Source organism: Agrilus planipennis, unplaced genomic scaffold (genome assembly GCF_000699045.2).
Source record: "Agrilus planipennis isolate EAB-ADULT unplaced genomic scaffold, Apla_2.0 scaffold43, whole genome shotgun sequence".
Classification (NCBI taxonomy): Eukaryota; Metazoa; Arthropoda; class Insecta; order Coleoptera; family Buprestidae; genus Agrilus; species Agrilus planipennis.
This window is the reverse complement of record NW_020438914.1, coordinates 642,189-656,943: the sequence shown is the minus strand read 5'-3', so window position 1 is coordinate 656,943 and position 14,755 is coordinate 642,189. Positions and strand designations below refer to the sequence as shown.

The 14,755-nt window shown below is 33.1% G+C and overlaps 2 protein-coding genes across 2 annotated transcripts in view; one reads left to right on the top strand and one right to left on the bottom strand.

Moving 5' to 3' along the window:
- LOC108733943 (U7 snRNA-associated Sm-like protein LSm11) overlaps positions 1-14,476 on the top strand; it is a 57,666-nt gene extending 43,190 nt beyond the window's left edge. The window contains exons 3-4 of the mRNA XM_018465308.1: positions 12,726-12,864; positions 14,237-14,476. Coding sequence (XP_018320810.1) covers positions 12,726-12,864; positions 14,237-14,415 — 318 coding nt within the window. The 3' untranslated portion in view covers positions 14,416-14,476. The remainder of the gene's footprint in view (positions 1-12,725; positions 12,865-14,236) is intronic.
- The window catches only part of LOC108733942 (ecdysone-induced protein 74EF-like), a 210,834-nt gene that overhangs the window by 45,119 nt on the left and 150,960 nt on the right, over positions 1-14,755 (bottom strand). The gene's annotated exons all lie outside the window — the stretch shown is intronic.

The following is a 14,755-nucleotide window of genomic DNA, read 5'->3' as shown; positions in this document are numbered from 1 at the left end:
TTCAAAATTCAAAACAAGAAAAAATCACTAAATTTTTTAAACTCTTGTCTAAAACTGATTATAACGATTAATTTTAATTGGGAATTTATCAATACATTGATTTTATTTTGATACATATTGGTTTAATTTTGGAACCTTAGAACGTATCCCCTATGATTCCATACTAATTACCATTCCATATCCACGGTTTCTGTATTCGCGGCATATTTATGAAACGTATACCTCTCTAATAAAGAGCTTTTACTGTACATAAAAAGTAGTTTCATTAGAACCCCTTATGACTGTATCAACCTAAGCGGTCATCTTCAAAAAGTTAACTAGCAATACACATAATTCTAATAAAAGTAAAAAACTGTTATTGTGTATTTATTTCATTTAAGGTGCTTTATAATTTTCTACCGCGGAATCCATCAATGTTATCAATACCTAGGTAAGTAATTCAAAAATTGGCTACAAAACAAACTGTTATATTATCCTCAAAAATTGATATCTTAAAACTGAAATAGCACTTTCAGAATACGCATGCTGTATGTAATTATAAAATGAAATAGACAAGTAAACTTGTAATAATTTCTCATATTATCATAAATGGTTAATAATGTGCCTGTAGAGGTCAATGTACCTGCGGTACAATGCTTTCACACACTGCAATGAAAGTTATACAGTGATATAAGATCTAAGAATTGTTCATGCTTTCATTAACAAGTTTTCAAGCTTTACTGAAAAGCAAAACCGCCACAGCTAATTTTTAATTATTAAAATAAATCTACTCCATGTATTTTCTACCGGATGCATTGTTTCAGAATGAGGAAGTTTGTGTATTAGAAGAACTGAGTACAAAACAAATACTTAAGTCGGCAAGTATTTATTACAAAGCATAAAATAAGCAAAACAACCAACATCAAGAAAGTTGAAAATATTATTTCATTCTAAAGAAAAATTGAAATTAAGGTAAATTGCTACAACAAAGTTAGACGACTTCAAGTTATTCAGAAAGAAAAATGACCAATAATTTATACTTTTTAATCAAAATATTATCGACCTGTTACAGTTAATGGATAAGTACCTTTATTTCTTTCTATTTTGAGCCAATCTTCGCATTACTCGAAAATCAGACCAACCTAACCTAGATCTATCTTTACTTCTCATAACATTGATAAAAATGTTAAACAAAAATATCATTGAGTGGATTTACAGAGGAAAAAAATTCAAATCTGTACGGAACTCCATCTGCTTGATATACTACTCCACTAATTAAATTGGTTGTTTAGATACAAGTTCCTAACATACTTTTAATGAGATTGACTAATTGAAGATAATTTAAATAGCGCTAATATTAATTGAAATTGCACTAATATTGTAAGAGTTGAACATTCAAGGCAGAGACTAATTAAAAAAAGACCTTTATTGGAAACTGTTGGAAGTTAAAAGGTTAAAGACTACCATAAAATAAAATTCTTGTAATTTCATCAGCGAAAAGAAAAATTGTGGTTAAATCACAGGTTGAAGAAATGATATGGTTGTATCATATCATCATTTTTTCCGTTTGAAGAATTTACTGTTTGTCAAATAATTAAATCTATGGCTTGGAGTTAAAAGGGCCAATGTGAGTATCAAGACCAACATTGACTCAATATTCTGTATCTTGGAAAGATAGTGTTTAATTTTTCAAAAAATTCTATAAGTAATTAAAAATCTTATTCAGCTCCAAGTCACAGAATTAATCAGCTTTGTATTATAACAATTTACTTAATAACGTTACAATCACTGTAGAATCTCTGCAAAGCTTTTAAAATATTTTCAAAAATAGACAATGTGACAAAACATAAAAAATACAACGTGTAATTATACAACACGCTACTGAAGTGAAACTTCTTCAAACATTCAAACATATCGGGATAGGGGTTAAGGAATTGGTTTAATGGTATTATTTGTACACTATGCTTCGCACGGGTGCAAAGCTAATAGTAAATATACTATAGAATGTCTTTATATACAACAATCACAGCTTTTTTGTCATTAGACAATACAAACCGGCCGGTACCACCGCAACCGCTATGTCCCTGCATATTGAGCCTCTAATATCTACCGAGCGCCATGGCCCAGAGATTTAAACCATTGCTTAGCATCCGGGAGGACGCCGGTTCGTGGGTTATCCCTAAGAGATAGACATATACCATCCCGGACTTTTTTATAGACCCTTTTAAGATGTACAATATTTTAGTACATTATTTTTATCTATCTCGTAGGGTTCAGCCAGCGTTTGCAATGCAAGCGCAAAAAAATGTGTTTATTTACGACATCACATTACAAACCTCTAAAATTATCAGTGTTTATCTACTATATTATGTATGTATTATACATATAAACCTTCCTCTTGAATTACTCTATCTATTAAAAATAACCGCATTAAAATCCGTTGCGTAGTTTTAAAGATTTAAGCATACATAGGGACAGACAGCGGGGGAAATGCGTTGCATGATTTCGTTACATAGCAATTCGCATGAAACGAACTTACCCTACCGTGCGTGAAGAAGTTTCAGTTCAAAAAAATTCAAAGGGCGCAGATTTTTTCCAACAAAGAAGTTATGGATGCTGTAGAAAGCTTGATAGCAGACCAAAAAAAATATTTTTTTAGAGGTTTATAGGCACTACATGATCGCTATCTAAAGTGAATTCAGGGTTATATCTATATATATAAAAGAAAGTCGCCTTAGTTACACTATTTATAACTCAAGAACGGCTGAACCGATTTGGCTGAAAATTTATGGGGAGGTAGCTTACAACCGGGAGAAGGACACAGGATACTTTTTATCACGTTCCACGGGAAAAATGTGATATATGTAAACAAAACTGACATATAATAACAAAACGCAAATGACAGAAAAACGAAAAATTTATAAAGTCTAAAAAATGGTATAACAAAACGCAACTGACAGCTAAACGTAATGTTGTCTAGGTTAAGTATGGTGTTTTATTTATAGTCAGATTTACCTGAAACTTGGCTTTATTGCTTTTTCATATAAAATTAGTGTCATACATACCTATTTCAATATTTTACAAAATTCTACCTCTTTAGGAAGCTGAAAGGGGTTTGCAAAGACTGCATATCTGTTTTTGGTCCGATTTACTTGAAACTGCTTTAAATTCAATGTCTGTTGGGGGGGGGGCTTAAGTGGTGAAGAACAGTTGCAATGTTTAAATGGAAGATGTATTATTTGTGGTCAGATTTACTTGAAACTTGGTCTTAATGGTCTCTCATTTAATTTCTGATCTCGACATTTTAAAAAATTCAACCTCCAAAGGGGCGGAGGGGTAAAAAGGTGTTGCAATTTTTGTTTGGAACTTACTTTATTTGTGGTTGAATTTACTTGAAACTTGGTATATATGCAGTTTGATATTATTAATCAAATGAAAAGAGGTTGCTTTTTGGCGTTTTGGCAATTTTAAAAAATCAACCCTTAAGGATGAAATGTTGTTGCTACGTTTGTATTTGAAATCTAAGATGGCGACATTACATAAAATTAAAACGTTGTAGGGGTGAATTGGGAGTTAAAAGGTTTTATGGAGAAACAATAGTAATTTCTGCGAGCGAAACCGACGGGAAAAAGCTAGTATAGTAATACTGAAGGTTTTTTTAAAAAAATTTTTAGTCTTTCTGTATTAGGCCAACAACTTCTAGTAAATATGTCAGTAAACGTGTGGTAAAAATTTCTGGAACATAAGCTTTAAACAAGTATACACGTTTGCATATCTATTTTGACACAAACTTTTTGGTTGTAACATTTTGTTTATCTTCCATTCACACCAATAAAATCACTTTGCCAACATTCAAGACAGCTCCAAGTGCTTCCTCGTCAAATTATGTTATGCTCAGTGCCACAATACGTATCGCATTAAGTGTGCGTCTGGTAAGCACAAAAGTACTTCAAAGACGACTATATTTAATATTAATAATTTAATATGTGTGTCCTCCGTTGGCCGACATGCGTTGAAATATTTACGATAACAACTTTCGCACAATGTGCGTATACACACAAGTTTGCACGAGTACACAAATGGTATTCAATGATGTGTGCGTGAATATGAATATAATAGTTACGGCTTCAAGGTTTTTAAGTCGCCAAATAACTGATTATATTAAGGTTAATATGATACAAAGTTTACGAATGCGTGGTTGTAAACAATTTTTACGGTAACGCATCGGTTTCCGGCATGGTATACATAAGTGCGTATAACTGCTTAGCACACTGTCATTCTCAGTTCGAAAGTAAAATTAAAGGTAAACGCACGTATACATCGGATTCGGAATGGCATGGAAAAAGATTAAATACATGCAATCATATGGTGCAATGTAAATTCATGCGGACGGTACGACCGGCATTTTGAAAATAATTCGCGACTTTGAGAATCCGAATTATCGAAATCTGGTGGGTTTCGCACATACGTACTACCCATACGTAATCGAATGGCAGTTTGGTCAGGAAGACTTCTATATATTCGTACAATTTTTTTTACATACACTTTCACATAAACTTATACCCTCAGCACATTCAAATTTACAAATACTTAAATTATATCTAGCAAGGAGGACCTAGAGATAGCTTTAAATAAAATGGAAGCGGTACTGACAGATCAGTACTGCATGAAAATAAATAAAAGTAAAACAAAATAACTAGTATGCAAGAGAAGATAAAGTAGGGAAAGAGCGAATATAAAGATAGGAGACGAAAAATTAGAAGAAGTGGCTGATTTTAGATACCTAGGAAGTCAGATAAGTGAGGATGGAAGGAGTGGTAGGGATATAAAGCAGAGGATAGCGCAGGGTCGTGTCGCCTTTTATAAAAAGAAGTCACTTCTATGCTCGCGAACGGTTAATTTAGAAATTCGAAAAAGGTTGTTAAAGGTGTATGTTTGGAGCACGGCGTTGTACGGGTGTGAAACATGGACAGTGGGAGCAGCGGAAAAGAAAAGGTTAGAAGCGTTCGTAATGTGGTGTTATAGGCGGATGATGAGGATACCGTGGGTAGAAAAGGTTAGAAATGAAGAGGCATTGGAAAGAATAGGAGAACAGAGGACTCTATGGAAGTCAATAAAAAATAGGCGAGATAGGTTGGTAGGACACCTTCTCAGGCATGAAGGTCTAGTCAGAGACATATTAGAGGCAGAAACAGGAGTTAGGAGGAGTAGAGGTAGACCTAGATTAGATTACTCTTCGCAAATAGTTAAGGATGTGGGCTGTTCTAGTTTTAGGGAAATGCGAAGTTTAGCTCAGGATAGGAAAGAGTGAAGGTACGTGTCCAACCAGTCTTAGGACTGATGGCCTTATGATGATGATGAAATTATATTCATTATTCACAGCTTCTTATACCTCTATCCATTTTGCTTTCCACCTAATTCCCTTTTCTACATTCTACTTTGCCCTTTTATTCCTTAAAATCTTCTTTAGACGGCTTAACCTACCACCATCCTCCCTTACCAACTCGTATCATTCGTCCCATGTCCTACCATTCTCTCAATCTACTAACACATGCTTCAAGCTCTTTTCCTCCCATTCACATATCGTGCATAGTCGTTCTTCTTCTTTCTTCCAATATCTACATCCTCTAGTCTTATTCTCTGTCTTAAATCTTGTCATTTCACTTTTTTCCTCCCTCTTTCTGAATACCTTTACACCCAGTACCTCCATATTATTTCTTTTATACCTACCACATATCTAGACCTCTCCATTTTTCTTAAATAAAATAATTAAAATTAAATTGAAATAACTAAACTATAAACAGTATTTAACGTCTGTTATTGTTATGATGGCTTTGATTCTTATCAGACATTTCGCTGAAAGATCAATAATGAATAAATAATCATAATTGACCTCTATCACTTTTATAATTCACATAAATTGGAAATTTTATTACAATTTATATTTCATTAAAAAAGAAAAAAAAACTTTTTTACACTACATTGCGCATTTCAGAAGCAAATGCTGGAAAACTTCGTGACGAAAGAGAGCTACCCCTTCTTATTACATACGAATTCTGTAATTCCATCTATGATATACTTGTGTATTAGGGTGATTATTAATATTTTTATATTTCTTTTCTCTCATATAGATTAACAATTGCAATACAGTAGACTACCGATTATTTGAAATGAAAAGATCCAAACCTGTTTCGATAATTGAAATTTCGATTAAAAGGGAGTTTCCATCAGTTTATCAAAAATAACTAGGAAGGAACGCCAATTTTAGTGGTTTCCGGTTACTTTCCACTTGCCATGCTCTTTTCTCCTTCCAGTGCCACTGGTTTCATCCCTTAGTACAATCACATCAGTGTTTAAAAGTTCATCAGCTTCGTCCTTTCTATTTTCTATTCCCAAGCATTAACTTTTTCTCGAACAAGATCTTCATTAATTTTGTTGCTAATTCCTGCAAATCCTGGCCATCTTCATCAACAATACTTTCATGGGATGCTGATTCTTGGTCATTTATTTCTGGACCAGCTAACTTCTTACAATATTTAGGTATAGTAGTGTCCCAAACATTGTTCCAGACATCGGCTATCCAGTACACAACGTATTTGGTTTTAGATAATCAATTAGATTGCCTCCTTCATCCAGTTTTTTCCAAAACGAATTTCATTATTAGAAATTCATTCAACTTTTTAGTTTTCCATAAAATTCCATGAGAATGATATTTTCGTTTATAATTTGTGGGCAACTTTTATGAAAAGAACCGAGATCATTGAATAGAGCATAAAAATTTCTATAAAGAAGTTCCCATGTATTTCTGTTCATCAAGACAACATTTCATGATTACATTAGCTTTCGAAGTTTAGGAATATTTTTACAATTAAAAAAAAATTGATATAATAAAAACATTTAAAACTAATGGATTCTATTTAATTTCTCCGCCTCTATTTCTATTAACCCATTAAAAATCAACCCAAATGAAGAGGAAGAAAATCGTTTTGACCCTTCTTCGTTGAATTCTCATCACATTTTCTTTTGTTTGTGTAAAATAGTTATAAACTTTCCAGTTGGGTACTTCCGTCAATATACAATTGTGTTTTAGGTTAACAATTTATGATGAGCAAGCCTGATATATTTATTAGAGGTGAAACAAAACAAAAAAGAAAAAACATTGAGGAGAATAGCGAACTAATAAACGAAACAAGACTGAAAACTATAATATGTACTACAAACGTCGTATTAAAAAAGGATAACGCCATTGATACGAACTGGCTAGTAGCAAATTAAGTTCCCTAACCTACAAATTCAGTTAGTGGTACGTAGTAACTTGAGCTCTTTTAGAAATAGTGACATTACTATCGAGTTATTCGTTGTTTAGAGCTGTTACCAAAAAAAATTCTAATTCTTTGTAATACTTTTGTATACGATGTACCTACAATTATAGTATTCAACTTCGTTAGTTTTATTATGGTTTCATCTAAGAATTTAATCATGATACATTTTATATAATGCTTAAAAAAAATTAGGCTAGTGAAAAGTCGAAAATAGTTTCTGACGTTTCCTTAACCTCAATTGAATGCTTACGAATTACACGTGCTACCAATTAGCGATATTGCTATATACTATTGCTACATCATATGACGTCAAGTCATCCACTCAAGGGATAAAGCAATATGCTGTTTTTATAATTTTTCAATTATTTTGTTATGATCTACACAATGGCTTTCAATTAAATTAAATTTAAGTTAAAACACATTTAAACGATTATTAATAATTTTTTGATTAATAACGTAATTGAATTCACTTACCTAACAAATCCCTGTAACCTTGACATTTATTGATATATACCACTTTCTTCCTATCTATATTACGTATGTATATACAGTGTTCGAAATGACAACCTAAACCTGTTTATTTTCTCACGATTAACGATACAATCAGAGGACACAATATTCGTCCCACGGCAGTAGACAATTCGTAACTATTATAAATTAAGAAGAAAAGTGCGCGTAATCAACAAACCGCGAAGAAAGAATGGGTTCTGTAAAAGACAAGAAAATTGAATCAATTCGAGGATTTCCATATTCGAACGTAACCTTTTCACTTTCTCTTGTGGTTGTCAATAACACTTTCCTGTAGGTTATTACCGCTTATTGTGTAACTAACTAGGCGCGAATAATAACGCCCATTCAGAGTTTTTTTTAAATATCTTATTCATTTTCGGTTACTGCATTTGAGAAAAAATTACATGTCTATATATTTAGCCGGTATACATATATATAACAATAAAAATAATAAATAATTAAACAACTACTTCAACCCGTCCAATTTGGATGGTTGGGTAACATTTTTGATGGTGCATAGTACTTACATTTTAATCATTGCCCTTGGTGCATAGTACTTTACATATGCTAATTAGGGAAACCTTTCCATAACCTAACCTAACCTAAAGCTTTGATAAAGAACACTTTACATTCATCAATCAAGGTATCCTTTCTCACCATAACCAAACTTAAACCCGTAGAATATAGCGTTTCACACATGCTAATCTAGGAAACCATTTGCACCATAACCTAATCCAACCCCTTGGACCATATCACTTTCCATATGCCAATCTCTCAATTCTTACCATAGTTTAGATTACTAAACCCATTATAGACCATAGCAATTCGTATATTTCAGCTAGGAAAACCATTTCCACTATAACCTAACTTAAACAACTGATACAGTGCACTTCACACAAGTTAATATGGAAGTCCCTCTCTCATCTTAATCTCACGTTTCACACATTGACATTTGTGAGTTAGAGTTCTTTCATACCGTTTCCTCATTGAGCGTTTATCCACAGCCATTACGACACCTATCTAGGTACAAGGTATGACTTCTATGGCGAGCGAATATTGATATTTAATCAGGATCAACAAGTCAAAAGAATCTTTTTTTTTTTCAAGTGCGTTTTCTCAGAATATTGACGATCAGTCGCATGATCTTCAGTTTGTCCGCAGAGGATCTAAACAGTGTCGTGGCGTGGTGCTCATTCCATACCATTTGCGAAGATGTTCTTCGGAGACAAGGATTACCAGCTTTTCCTCTATTTTCCCCTGTATAACAATATGGGGCAATTCATATTTCGGATTTCTCATTACGTGAGGAAAGTACCCGGTTTTTTTCTATTTAAGATATTGAGTACCTTTCTTTCCTTTTTCATACGCTGTAGAACCCTCCGCCCTTTTCAGTCGTCTCTTTATCCATCCATGATACCCTCAACGTTCATCGGTAGGCCTACATTTAGAAGGCCTTAATGCACTTACGTACATATTGCTTCAGTGAGGGTCCATGCTTCTATTCCGTAGCAACGTAATAAGCGCATTCTTAAGGAAATTCTTAAAGCTCTGGTGGTGAACATTTTTTGTATATTCTTAAATTATGTTTCTGCTTGTTCTACTCTACATTTGATTTCTTGAGTTATGTCTCATTTCTCATTTACCCAGAGAAGAAAGAATGGTGATATTAAATTCAGATTCTACGAACGAATATCGTAAGAAGGTTATTTAGTATAGTGTCATTGTTTTTATCAACTGTTTTAATCGTCAGTTAATTTCTGTTCTTTAACAAATCTATCTACTACATGTTACTCATTTGTTTTTGGGCTTTTAGCCGTTGTCTTTGGAAGTTACTTCCTGAACTTTCGCCTGCTCAATGGTAAGTGTCAGTGAGTTGCGATCTGGGAGACATTTTTGACCGAGCTGTGTACGCGCAACTTCTATTTCACGCTACAATTATTGTCAGCGATCTAAAAAGACATATCTATAACTCCAAAAGTTGTAATTTTTTAATGATCAAATGTCAAATATAATTTTGGCAATTAAAAAATTGAAGATCATGAGTTTATTTTAGAGATGATCAATCGATTTCGTTAATCGGTGTTTGATAGCTCGGGTCGATTCTGACATAAGTCAACTTGAGAGTCAACCTGAAAGCAGACATGATTTTCGAAGTCGGTTCGTGTTTTCTTTTATTGGGACATCATAAGCTGTACTAAAATTGTGAATTTACAAGTACGAACAACAAAGTGAAAAAGAGAAAGAGAAAGTGAAAGTGGAAATTCTGCCAAATTTTCGCTTATTTATGGAAGCTAAAAGAGGATGCAGTTGATTAAAGGTTCTGCATATTCTTTCCATAACTTTGTTACATTCCATAAATACAGAATAAATTAATTAAAACTGAATTGGAGTATGCGGTAGTCGTCAATTGCCGATGGCACATGTTTTGCCAAAATTAGTGAATAACTACTTCAGATAAAAATTAAATCGGAGATCTCAAAATTAATAACATATATATGCATGTACGTAGGTGAATGTGTGCGTATTGGTACGTACGTGTATTGTTGTGCATAATAGAAATCATCACATACATACATACATACGTATATGCATTAATGTACAGTACAAATATTGCGGCAGTAGTTGTATTTAATATTATAGTGAAGTTGTTGTAAGTTAGCCTTCGCGAACCTTGATCCGAGGTCTTGACGAGGTCGAGTGACAAGGTTGCTGCCTGTTAAGTTAGTCAGTAGTAGTTGCCGATTGCCTCTCCTATCTAATGTAAAGGACATTGTAGACATACACACATTATTTGCGTATAAATTCAACGACACAGTCCTGCTTCTATCCTATTTATCTGCAATAACAATAACGTTTACGTGTGCGCAAGGTACAGCAATACACAGTTGTGGATACCCCTCGAACGACATCAGTATAGATACGATACGCATAAGCGAAATCCGGAGTTGATGGTCAACAAGTGTACCAAGAACTGATGGTCATAGATATGTGTTACCTATATTAGCAGCCTACACGCACAGTTTCCTTAGATCAAATGTAAAGATAAATAAATACGGGGTGTTCTTTTCACTGTTTTTCTTTAAAACTGCACGAACATAGTTGTACTTGTAGCAATTTTATACATGTGAAAGATCTAACGATAATATTCTTCTTTGGACATTTCTCTTGTTATGCTAAAGGAAACTTTTATGAAAATTAATACATATAATTTTATAAAATCATGAAAATTATTCATTAGCTTAATTCTTGTATAATGATTCGTTTTTGCAAATTGCTTGACTTGACCATCGTTACTTCTTGACTTGATGTGAAGCACTTGATATTACTTGAAATCAGCCCTAATTGATATTATCACATGAATTATTTTATTTATGTAATTATGAAATCGTGGGCAATGAAAACATTTCCTAAAGAAATGCAGTATAAAATAATACGAATGAGTACTGTGGAATTACGACCCATTTCATTGATAATAAAATTGAAAGTTTCATTCCATCTTTCTGTTTTTTTTCTGGCATATGGGCAATATACTGGCAAATCTATTTATCAATGGATTACAATTCCATTAAAAATTATGAACAAAAGCAGAAATTGTAATTTTACTTTTATGAACAAATGCAAAGCCTTATTTCCGACATTGATCCTAAAAATACACACATTTTAAATTTGGGTGATTTCACCAAAATACTAATAATTTTTTTTTTTGCAGTTATATTACAGTAAATGTTTATTTTTGTTATTAATTATTATTTATCAGACTACAGACGCTACGGAATATTTATTTATTTTCTTTTAAGGATCAGTGAAAATTCAACAATATATGTATGTCGTATCTATAGACTATAGAGTAGACCCTTTGAATTATGTACAGCTACTCCGTTAGTATGTTACTGTGCCCAATTTGTAGATGTTTTTAATTTGCGATTAGTCATTATCATTATAATCGCATATTTGAATATTTGGCAAAACATTCCGAATATTTCGTCTAAAACGTTTTCAAACAACAAATAAATTTTCTCACGCAAAAAATTATTTACAATAATTTGCAATGTAAATTGGAAATAAAAATAGCACAAGTTGTAAAAATGTAAATAACATTTGAAATAGATACCTTATTATTCTTACGATTATAAAAGAAATATTCAAAATGTTGATATTACAAATTAATAAAGATCTAAATAGGATAGTTTTTATCTCTTTAATAAATAAGAAGGAGAGAGAAAAGCGAGATATATAAAATATTCGATGGTATATGCTTGCAACTGTAACGCCTAAGAAAAGCAATTTATTTCTCTTATTATGCTCGCGAACAGTTAATTTAGAAATTAGAAAAAGGTTGTTAAAGTTGTATGTTTGGAGAACGGCGTTGTACGGGTGCGAAACATGGACAGTGGGCTCGGCGGAAAAGAAAAAGTTAGAAGCGTTCGAAATGTGTTACAGGTGAATGATGAGGATACCGTACAATACATTATGGTTATGCAAGAAATGTTACGTGACTCTTTTTAAAAATAAAGATAAAATAGATGTAATTTTGTATCCATGAGGATGCCGTGGATAGAGAAGGTTAAAAATGAAGAGGTATTAGAAAGAGTAGGAGAACAGAGCACTCTATGGAAGTCAATAAGAAATAGGCGAAATAGGTTAGTAGGACACTTTCTCAGGAATGAAATATATTAGAGGCAGAAACGGAAATTAAGAGGCGTAGAGGTAGACCTAGATTAGATTACTGTTCGTAAATAGTTAAGGATGTGGGTTGTTCTGGTTTTAAGGAAATGGGAAGATTAGCTCGGGATAGGAAGGAGTGGAGGTGCGTGTCCAACCAGTTTTAGGGCTGGGGACCTTATGATAATGATTAATTTCTTAAACAGGAAGTGGTTACTGTTTACTAATATAATATTTTCTATATTATTGCAGATTTGGACACGTCATAGTCATGGCATTCGGGGATATATTACAGCATTTGTTACTATGTTTGATAAACACTGGAACATGTCTCTGGAAGACGTTGTTGAAGTTTGGACCAGACCGAAGAAACGAAAAGTTCCACCTTTTGGTAGAAACATCTTCAATATTATTAACATTTTCAGAACAGCATAAAATAAAATATTATAAGTATAGATAATTCTTCATCCAATATATACACATTTAAAACTAACAAAAAAGACAAAATTACGGAAAACTGTTATGATACCATTTTTAGATTAATTTAATTCCCAAAAAATATCAGTTCTAATTCGTAATTAAATTGATATCATTTATATCAAACGTGACGATGAAATCTGTAGATACCTGTAATGTCTAGTTAGTATTGATATTGACGGAAAACACTAAAAGTGAGAAGAAGGTTTACTTTGTATAGGCACATAAAACGATCAGGGGCTAAGATTATTTTCCTATCCATAACCTAACCCACGGTTTTTTTAGGGAGTTCGCGACAAGATTTATGTGATCATAACAAAAACGCGACACAGAAATGGACTTGATGCTGAATCAGAATTAAAATTGAAATTGAGCACGATTACCTCTAAAGTCGACACGCTTTACGATAATAATCAAGCTCATTCATTACATTAATTGACAATATATTTCTGTATCTATGTTTGCAACTGTACTAATATCTTTTATATATTTAAGTATGAAACTTTTCGTTCCTACGTGAAACTGTAATTGTGAAAAGCCCTAAACTAATCTTTACCTCTCCTGTGATAGTCTGAACCTATCATCCTTTTATGTAAATGTGGAGCTCTGTATAGATATCAGCGTTTTCCAGAAATCTCTGTGATTTCTAATAGTCATTACATGGATCTGCTAATTTCAGTGCTTGACATCGTTATGGTGCTTTATCATCATAATAGGCGCTTTAAATGGATATCGTGGACAATTTAATGTATCCTATGCTTATAATCACTATTTCTTTTTAAAAAAACTTCCTAGTATAAAGGACATTTTATTGTGACAAATCTAACATCTCACCGCACAGTTGTGTGTTATGGGACTATAGAACTAATTTCGTAAATTCCTAAGCGGAAGTTGGTCAATCAATGTTGCATAAAGTTACCACTTAAAGGGGCAGAAAAAAGAGAAGACATAACTGTTAACTATCTGATCTCGTAACCTTGCTCTCCAATAGCACGACATATTGCCATGCGACATACGTACGTTATGAAATTATTAACTTGAACATTATCGAGTACTTTTTTTGTTGAACTACAGAGTGCATATAAAGATGTCTCTTTAACCAAATCAAATGTTTATGTTTTTACGGATCGTCTGACATCAAAATCATGCTACATACTTGTTTTACAGTCAGTTTCCTGCCGTTTATAATAGTTATACCTTTATATGCGACCATTGGAATAGAAAATTGAAAGTGCATCGTGACCGCATCGAAAATAGTATAACTAGACCGTCTTTGTGTGTTGCAGGAACGATTAATGCCGACAAACCACCCGTGGATGTGGACAACAGTGATCGTTGTTTTCCCAAAGTAACGGTACTCAAGACTGAAAAGAAACTCGAGACATGTCGCAGGCAACTCGACCAGCTATTTGTCAGAGGTGAACAAATAGCTTACGTATGTATTTTGAAGGACTACGATGCGTAAATCCTGTGATATACCTACTTATGTCTAATGACAAGTAAAATAAACAACCGAGCAACTTATTAATTTTACACTGTTTCGAATTTTCGTTACTTAATAAACGAAATATTATCATTAAATCAACCGTGTTATTTGTTATAAAAAAATATGTTCCTAAAAAGTATGACCCTATACTCCAATGGCGGTTTGTCCTCGAGATTTACAAAACTGCAGAACACTTCGAGTTAATGATAAAATGTTCACTTATGTGTCCTGTCGGAAGCTTTCAGTAGGACATAGATGGCCACCGCGACTGTCCTGCTGAAAGATTCTTGCAGGATCTCTCCTTCTAGCAGGACTGAAA